Source organism: Thunnus albacares, chromosome 2 (genome assembly GCF_914725855.1).
Source record: "Thunnus albacares chromosome 2, fThuAlb1.1, whole genome shotgun sequence".
Classification (NCBI taxonomy): domain Eukaryota; kingdom Metazoa; phylum Chordata; class Actinopteri; order Scombriformes; family Scombridae; genus Thunnus; species Thunnus albacares.
In genome coordinates, this window is record NC_058107.1 from 39,454,000 (window position 1) to 39,463,999 (window position 10,000).

The 10,000-nt window shown below is 44.1% G+C and overlaps 1 protein-coding gene across 2 annotated transcripts in view; it reads right to left on the reverse strand.

Annotated features, from left to right (window-relative positions):
* Positions 1–8,914, reverse strand: part of fibcd1a (fibrinogen C domain containing 1a) — an 18,431-nt gene extending 9,517 nt beyond the window's left edge. Inside the window, exons 1-5 of one of the 2 annotated variants that reach the window (XM_044337910.1) lie at positions 8,816–8,914; positions 6,951–7,046; positions 1,476–1,591; positions 945–1,311; positions 702–813 (exon numbers count right to left, since the gene is read on the reverse strand). In XM_044337910.1, the coding sequence (XP_044193845.1) occupies positions 702–813; positions 945–1,311; positions 1,476–1,591; positions 6,951–7,028 (673 nt within the window). In that variant the 5' untranslated portion in view covers positions 7,029–7,046; positions 8,816–8,914. The remainder of the gene's footprint in view (positions 1–701; positions 814–944; positions 1,312–1,475; positions 1,592–6,950; positions 7,047–8,815) is intronic. The other variant, XM_044337919.1, reaches the window with a different exon arrangement.
* Between the last annotated feature and the right edge of the window lie 1,086 nt (positions 8,915–10,000).

The window sequence follows — 10,000 nt, forward strand, 5'->3', positions numbered from 1 at the left end:
GAGACAGACAGACAGAGAGACAGACAGGCAGAGAGACAGACAGACAGAGAGACAGACAGACAGGGAGAGAGACAGACAGACAGACAGACAGACAGAGAGAGAGACAGGCTACACGTTGTTGTCATGTTTAACTGAGTATCAGGATGAAACTTCAGATTCTGCTTCACTAAAAAAGCTCCAGAGTTAAAACAGAGAAACGAGACTCAAACCCTTCAAGGACTCTTCAACTCAGACAGACACACATACCCTGAGAACACCCCCCTACGAGCCCAGACGCTGAGACCATTACCCTACGAGCCCAGACCCTGAGACGACCCCCCTACGAGCCCAGACCCTGAGAATAAAGGAGGACGCAGCCAACAGAGACTTGAGCTTCAGCAGATGAGGGAGCAACTCCAGCAGAAGAGCTGTCATGTATGTCCGCCCAGCTTCACGCATGATGATCCCAACACTCCCCCGCCCCCGTCCCCCCCCACCACTGCTGTCCCAACACCTGAACAAGGCTGGAATAAGAACATTTGCTAAAACACTGAAGGATGTTTTACGAACAACTGCTGTTCCCTGGAACTACACACCACCCAGATACCAACAAGATAGTCAGAGGAACTCTACCTCCCATCTCCCTGTAGCTCCACGCCCCCCTGCAGCACTCCGTCCCCATCCTATATCCCACCTACCTGTCTGTGTGTCACCTGTCTCACCTGTCTCACTCTTCAGCCTCCTCAGACTGTCTGTCTCTGTCTGCAGTCTGAGCAGAGAATCAGTGAAACCAGCAGAGAACTTCAGGACACCTGAGTGACTGTCAGTCAACACCTGCACAGGTAGAAAGACACTCGTTACAGTTACACACATTTTATTTCTGTTTTGTTTTATTTTCGTTTGTTTTCTTGCTTTCTTTTTAATTACTTTACTTTTCTTATTTGATTTAATTTAATTAGTCACACCTGTATGATGTGGCTCTGCTCGCTCTGCAGTCTGTCCAATCGTTGGTCCAGAACACCTTGACCTCTTTTCAGTGAATCAGCTTCCAGCCTCAGGTTGTGGGCGTGGCCTGATAACACCTTCAGCTCCTCGGCCAGCTTCTGGGCCAATCCCCTCTCCTGCCAGTCGCCCGCGTTGTGATTGGTCAGCGCTCGGAGCAGCGAGCTCTGCAGCGCCTCCCAACGCAGAAAGTGCTCGCTGTGGTCTGGACAGTTCGGGTCCAGGAAGATGCTGATTGGCTCGCCGTCTGCAACACGCGACACTGTCACCAAGGCGCCAGACTCTCTGGGATTGGTCGAGATGATGGGAGAGGAGGAAGAGACTCCGCCCCTGTAACCATGACAATAGTGAACCCCAGAGACAGACAGACAGACAGACTGACAGGAAGACAGACAGGAAGACAGACAGGAAGGAAGACAGGCAGACAGACAGACAGACAGACAGACAGAGAGACAGACAGACAGGAAGACAGGCAGACAGACAGGTGTATCTACCTGTTGATGAAGGGTAGAGGATAGTGGTTCAGGTACAGGATGGTGACTGTTGCTGTGACGACTGCTGCCACAACAACCAACACGATGACTGACCAATACAGGACGCTGCAGCATTTCTGTACACACACACACACACACACACACACACACACACACACACACACGCATTATTAAGGGCAGGGTCTGTCGGGGTCTGCTGGGGTCTGCTGGGGTCTGCTGGGGTCTGTCGGGTCTGTCGGGGTCTGTCGGGGTCTGCTGGGGTCTGTCGGGTCTGTCGGGGTCTGTCGGGGTCTGCTGGGGTCTGTCGGGGTCTGTCGGGGTCTGCTGGGGTCTGTCGGGGTCTGTCGGGGTCTGTCGGGGTCTGTCAGGGTCTGCTGGGGTCTGCTGGGGTCTGCTGGGGTCTGTCGGGGTCTGCTGGGGTCTGTCGGGGTCTGTCGGGGTCTGCTGGGGTCTGTCGGGGTCTGTCGGGGTCTGTCGGGGTCTGTCAGGGTCTGCTGGGGTCTGCTGGGGTCTGCTGGGGTCTGTCGGGGTCTGCTGGGGTCTGTCGGGGTCTGTCGGGGTCTGCTGGGGTCTGTCGGGGTCTGTCGGGGTCTGCTGGGGTCTGCTGGGGTCTGTCGGGGTCTGTCGGGGTCTGCTGGGGTCTGTCGGGGTCTGTCGGGGTCTGCTGGGGTCTGTCGGGGTCTGTCGGGGTCTGCTGGGGTCTGCTGGGGTCTGTCGGGGTCTGCTGGGGTCTGTCGGGGTGTGTCGGGGTCTCTTGGGGTCTGTCGGGGTCTGTCGGGGTCTGTCGGGGTCTGTCGGGGTCTGCTGGGGTCTGTTGTGGTCTGTCGGGGTCTGCTGGGGTCTGTCGGGGTCTGCTGGGGTCTGCTGTGGTCTGTCGGGGTCTGCTGGGGTCTGTTGGGGTCTGTCAGGGTCTCTTGGGGTCTGTCGGGGTCTGCTGGGGTCTGTTGTGGTCTGTCGGGGTCTGTCAGGGTCTGCTGGGGTCTGCTGGGGTCTGTCGGGGTCTGCTGGGGTCTGTCGGGGTCTGCTGGGGTCTGTCGGGGTCTGTCGGGGTCTGTCGGGGTCTGTCGGGGTCTGTCAGGGTCTGCTGGGGTCTGCTGGGGTCTGTCGGGGTCTGCTGGGGTCTGCTGGGGTCTGTCGGGGTCTGCTGGGGTCTGTCGGGGTGTGTCGGGGTCTCTTGGGGTCTGTCGGGGTCTGTCGGGGTCTGTCGGGGTCTGCTGGGGTCTGTTGTGGTCTGTCGGGGTCTGCTGGGGTCTGTCGGGGTCTGTCGGGGTCTGCTGGGGTCTGCTGTGGTCTGTCGGGGTCTGCTGGGGTCTGCTGGGGTCTGCTGTGGTCTGTCGGGGTCTGCTGGGGTCTGCTGTGGTCTGTCGGGGTCTGCTGGGGTCTGTTGGGGTCTGTCAGGGTCTGCTGGGGTCTGCTGTGGTCTGTCGGGGTCTGTCGGGGTCTGCTGGGGTCTGCTGTGGTCTGTCGGGGTCTGCTGGGGTCTGTTGGGGTCTGTCAGGGTCTCTTGGGGTCTGTCGGGGTCTGCTGGGGTCTGTTGTGGTCTGTCGGGGTCTGCTGGACTTGTGTTGAGCTGTTTAACAGGAATCTGGATGTGAAGCAACATGCTGCTGATCAATAGATCAATAATTATAATCGAATAATATAGTATTGAAGTATTTTTAGAAGCTTGTATTGATGTACTTTTACTTCAGTAAACATTTGAAAGCAGTACAGTACCTGAGTACTTCTTCTAAGTGTGTATTACTGCAGTACAGTACCTGAGTACTTCTTCTAACTGTGTATTACTGCAGTACAGTACCTGAGTACTTCTTCTAACTGTGTATTACTGCAGTACAGTACCTGAGTACTTCTTCTAACTGTGTATTACTGCAGTACAGTACCTGAGTACTTATTCTAACTGTGTATTACTACGGTACAGTACCTGAGTACTTCTTCTAACTGTGTATTACTGCAGTACAGTACCTGAGTACTTCTTCTAACTGTGTATTACTGCAGTACAGTACCTGAGTACTTCTTCTAACTGTGTATTACTGCAGTACAGTACCTGAGTACTTCTTCTAACTGTGTATTACTGCAGTACAGTACCTGAGTACTTCTTCTAACTGTGTATTACTGCAGTACAGTACCTGAGTACTTCTTCTAACTGTGTATTACTGCAGTACAGTACCTGAGTACTTCTTCTAACTGTGTATTACTGCAGTACAGTACCTGAGTACTTCTTCTAACTGTGTATTACTGCAGTACAGTACCTGAGTACTTCTTCTAACTGTGTATTACTGCAGTACAGTACCTGAGTACTTCTTCTAACTGTGTATTACTGCAGTACAGTACCTGAGTACTTCTTCTAACTGTGTATTACTGCAGTACAGTACCTGAGTACTTATTCTAACTGTGTATTACTACGGTACAGTACCTGAGTACTTCTTCTAACTGTGTATTACTGCAGTACAGTACCTGAGTACTTCTTCTAACTGTGTATTACTGCAGTACAGTACCTGAGTACTTCTTCTAACTGTGTATTACTGCAGTACAGTACCTGAGTACTTCTTCTAACTGTGTATTACTGCAGTACAGTACCTGAGTACTTCTTCTAACTGTGTATTACTGCAGTACAGTACCTGAGTACTTCTTCTAACTGTGTATTACTGCAGTACAGTACCTGAGTACTTCTTCTAACTGTGTATTACTGCAGTACAGTACCTGAGTACTTCTTCTAACTGTGTATTACTGCAGTACAGTACCTGAGTACTTCTTCTAAGTGTGTATTACTGCAGTACAGTACCTGAGTACTTATTCTAACTGTGTATTACTACGGTACAGTACCTGAGTACTTCTTCTAACTGTGTATTACTGCAGTACAGTACCTGAGTACTTCTTCTAACTGTGTATTACTGCAGTACAGTACCTGAGTACTTCTTCTAACTGTGTATTACTGCAGTACAGTACCTGAGTACTTCTTCCACACTGTGTATTACTGCAGTACAGTACCTGAGTACTTATTCTAACTGTGTATTACTACGGTACAGTACCTGAGTACTTCTTCTAAGTGTGTATTACTGCAGTACAGTACCTGAGTACTTCTTCTAAGTGTGTATTACTGCAGTACAGTACCTGAGTACTTCTTCTAACTGTGTATTACTGCAGTACAGTACCTGAGTACTTCTTCTAACTGTGTATTACTGCAGTACAGTACCTGAGTACTTCTTCTAACTGTGTATTACTGCAGTACAGTACCTGAGTACTTCTTCTAAGTGTGTATTACTGCAGTACAGTACCTGAGTACTTCTTCTAACTGTGTATTACTACGGTACAGTACCTGAGTACTTCTTCTAAGTGTGTATTACTGCAGTACAGTACCTGAGTACTTCTTCTAACTGTGTATTACTACGGTACAGTACCTGAGTACTTATTCTAACTGTGTATTACTACGGTACAGTACCTGAGTACTTCTTCTAACTGTGTATTACTGCAGTACAGTACCTGAGTACTTATTCTAACTGTGTATTACTGCAGTACAGTACCTGAGTACTTCTTCTAACTGTGTATTACTGCAGTACAGTACCTGAGTACTTCTTCTAACTGTGTATTACTGCAGTACAGTACCTGAGTACTTCTTCTAACTGTGTATTACTGCAGTACAGTACCTGAGTACTTCTTCTAACTGTGTATTACTGCAGTACAGTACCTGAGTACTTCTTCCACACTGTGTATTACTACGGTACAGTACCTGAGTACTTCTTCTAACTGTGTATTACTACGGTACAGTACCTGAGTACTTCTTCTAAGTGTGTATTACTGCAGTACAGTACCTGAGTACTTATTCTAACTGTGTATTACTGCAGTACAGTACCTGAGTACTTCTTCTAAGTGTGTATTACTGCAGTACAGTACCTGAGTACTTCTTCTAAGTGTGTATTACTACAGACCAGTACCTGAGTACTTCTTCTAAGTGTGTATTACTGCAGTACAGTACCTGAGTACTTCTTCTAAGTGTGTATTACTGCAGACCAGTACCTGAGTACTTCTTCTAAGTGTGTATTACTGCAGTACAGTACCTGAGTACTTCTTCTAACTGTGTATTACTGCAGACCAGTACCTGAGTACTTCTTCTAAGTGTGTATTACTGCAGTACAGTACCTGAGTACTTCTTCTAACTGTGTATTACTGCAGTATGTAGTTTAAAAGTCTTAACTGTGGTGTTTGTCAGCCCTGAGCTCTGTCTGTCAGGCTGCAGGTGTCGGTGAAGGCGACAGCTGCTGCAGATTAAACTCTCTAATCTGACAGATTAACTGCAGATTAACAGGATTTAACTCTGTGTGTCTGTTGTGATTCGTCGTTTCTTCACCTGCAGATCTGAACTCTGATTACAGCAAAAAAAACATCTTTAATGTTCATTTGGGCTCCTGAATGTTGTTTAAAACACCTGAAAAACTGTGAATTTGTCCTTTAATTTTCTAACTGAACATGATTGTTTGGATGCAGACGATCATATATATATATATATATATATATATATATATATATATATATATATACACACATATATATATATGTACACACACACACACACACACATATATATATATATGTACATAATGTATAATATTATATAATATTACTGTTACTACTCGCCAGAGCAGAAACATGTTCAACTGAAGAAGAACTTCATGTGTTCACGTCAGCAACAACATGAACACACGTCATGTCTAACAGTGTGAATCACCTGAGTATCTGATCGGATCTATTGATCCAGTGATCAGGATGATGATTCCATCAATGCAGCGACAGAAAGCTGCACTTACTAAAATTAAACAGTCCAGTCGAAGTTAAGTGGAGAACAGAAACAGCCCAGAACAGTCGAAGGGAAAACGAGAACAAACCTGCTGATGAAACTATAAAGAATATAAAGAGTTTTCACCAAAGAGGATAAAACTGCTGCAACAAGGCGAGAGACGGTTTCAGGTCATATGACATGAGGCGGCCTACAGGTCATATGACATGAGGCGGACATGCGACATGCAACTATATGAACTGGGAACATGACAGCGATGACTGCTGGAAGCTGTTTCTACTGTATAAAGTTTAATGGTTTGGTTTATTTCTTACATTATAAATGTGAAGCTTTTAAATAAAAGGGTAATAAAATAAAATGGAGATTAACTGTGATGTGTATTTTTTGTATCTCATGTTTCTGAACATGGACGTGGCGAGGATCACGGCACGGAGCGAGCTAGTTCTGTGGTGTGAGTTGCCATGGTAACTGAGCAGGAGTGAGATTTATGGGAATAAGGCAGACTTTCCCTTTATCCGTCATGATGGAACATTCCTGGTCATGTGACACCTGTCATATGTAAACACCTGAACATCAGCAGCCAGGATCCACCTCAGACGCATCATCCAATCAGAATCAGCTGTAGAACTCTGACCTCACAGTGGGCGTGGCCTAACTAGCAGCTAGTAGCTAACAGGTGTTACCTTGTGTTTGATTGGTCGCTTGCTGTCCAGCTCAGAGCTGCTGTTGTTCATGATGGTCCAGCGGTCGTTCAGCATCATCCTGAAACACACACACACCTGACACAGGTGAGCTACCTGCGGCCCGCAAAGACTCATGGGAGCTGTAGTTGTTCTATCTGATCCCGTGTTTATCTTTGTCACAGTTCAGCAGAAGATCTCCATCGATCAGATGATCAATGATGTCACAAACATCAGAGCCTCAAACTGTTTATACTGCGAATATTTACCCACAATCCCCCTGACCTCCTCAAGGACCTCTAAAACCTCCTCAAGAACCTCTAAAACCTCCTCAAGAACCTCTCTCTATAATTCTGTGTTTTGAGATGTATTTGAACATAATTTAAAGTGATGGAAAGTAACTGAGTACATTTACTCAAGTATTTAAGTACAGTTTAGAGGTATTTGTACTTTACTTGAGTATTTCCATGTGATGCTACTTTCTACATTTCAGAGGGAAATATTGTACTTTCTACTCCACTACATTTATTTGACAGCTTTAGTTACTTTTCAGATGCAGATTTGACACAATGGATAATATAACAAGCTTTTAAAATACAACACATTGTTAAAGATGAAACCAGTGGTTTCCAACCTTTTTGTCTTTTGACGTCTTACAAAAAGCAGTGTGTAGTCGGGGTCACATTTCACATGTCTATGAGTTGTTAACAGCTCCACCAAATAGTGATTTTTCCCTCTAAACTTGTTTTTTCTTCTTTCCTCTCCCATTAATCATCTCACCACCCCTCAGATTTATCTGCTGACCCTTTGGAGGGGCCCGACCCCTAGGTTGGGAACCACTGGACTAAACTAGCTAACTGTATATAAAGTAGTGTAAACTAGCTCCACCTCCAGCAGCTACAACAGTAACATGCTGCTCTAACACTGATGCTTCACTATTAATAATCTAATGATGTCATATATAATAATATATCAGTCAGAGGGACCAAACCACTACTTTTACTGCAATACTTTAACTACATCAAGCTCATAATACTTATGTACTTTTACTGCAATACTTTAACTACATCAAGCTCATAATACTTATGTACTTTTACTGCAATACTTTAACTACATCAAGCTCATAATACTTATGTACTTTTACTGCAATACTTTAACTACATCAAGCTCATAATACTTATGTACTTTTACTGCAATACTTTAACTACATCAAGCTCATAATACTTATGTACTTTTACTGCAATACTTTAACTACATCAAGCTCATAATACTTATGTACTTTTACTGCAATACTTTAACTACATCAAGCTCATAATACTTATGTACTTTTACTGTAGGAGAAGTTTTCATGCAGTACTTTTACTAGTAATGGAGTATTTGTTGCTGTATTAGTACTTTGACTGCAGTAAAGTATCTGAGTTGTGCTGATTTGCAGAGTTTAACAGGATTAAACAGCAGCTGTTCTGAACGTCTGTTTCTGTCAGACTCACTTTAGATAAACTGATGAACTGAAACATTAAATTAACTGTTTAAACTCTAATTAACTTTATTACAGCAATAAAATCAATAAAAACGTTTGATCACATTAAACCAGATTATTGTTGTTCAACATAAACTAATAACTAACGTTCTGTAACATTCCAACAACGTTTATCTGCTGCTGCTGAAACTGTTGAAACGTGTTTCAACAACTACACATAAAAATCTAATAAAATAAGAAACATTTACAACCATCTGCTAAGGAAGACCATGTGATATGACTGAAAGCTCCAGAACAGCTGATGAGTATTGTGTCATCAGTAATTATTTAAAGCTGCAGCTACGTCACTATTGATCTCTGACATCGGTGTAATAATCAATAAAGTTACCTCTCAGTCTTCAGATCGATGAGCTCAAACCGCCGACGGATGAAATGAAACTTGCATCCTGACTTCAGATCGTCATGGAAACGCAGCAGAGCATCAACTGAGAGCGGCGAGGCGGCCTGCTGCGATAATCTGAGCAGATTAACTGCAGATTAACACGCTGACGGCTGCAGGCTGCAGCTCATCACGTACATTCAGCCAATACCAGCACAGTGGTTCCCAACCTGGGGGTCGGGACCCCCACAAGGGGTCGCTAGATTAATTAAAGGGGTCATGAGATGACAGCAAACAGAAAAAAACAAATTTTAAACACAAAATTCGGGATTTTTCTTCAAGCTGTCTTCTAATTTTTGCTTTATTTCTTGTGAATTGAATTGTTCTTTATTGTTCTTTATTGTTCTTTATTGTTCTTTATTGTTCTTTGTTTATTGTTGTTTATTGTTCTTTATTGTTCTTTGTTTATTGTTCTTTATTGTTCTTTATTGTTCTTTATTGTTCTTTGTTTATTGTTCTTTATTGTTCTTTATTGTTCTTTGTTTATTGTTCTAACCCTAAGACAACAAAGTAAGAAGCTAGAAAAACTCTTCAGTGAAGCAGAAGTTTTATAAATTGACATTAGTGTTGTTTAAGCGTCCAGTTTATCTGCTGCTGCTTTACATTACAGTAATGTTGATGTAGCTGATAGTTTGATAGCTTGACTGCTGATGTATTCACACTGTGTGTCCTTTGTCCACAATTACTGTAATTAACACCGTACAAGTTAAAGTTCTGCTTCATGCTCTGTCAGACTCTTAAGAGGAAGCTTTTTACATTTCCAGACTGAGTGAAGGAATCAGGAGAGACGAGACAGAAGTGAGGAAGAATCACAGGATGTAACGTTAATGGTGTTGAAAGAAAAACAAGGAGAAAGTAAAGAACTGACTGAACATTATCTATAACAATTATTAAAATTATTTATGTGATTTTTAAAAATATTTAGTTTGATTTCAGTTACTATCATAACCATAAACCCAGTATCTGGATGTGTCTGCCTGTGCTTCTCCATACGGCTCCACTCGTAGAAAACATACATGGCATAAATATAGAGTGACAACAAAATTAACCAATCAACATTTGATTTGTGGTGACTGGGACACCCGCAGGTGATGTCATCATATCAACCAATAAGCGCAGGTATTTCTTCGTTTG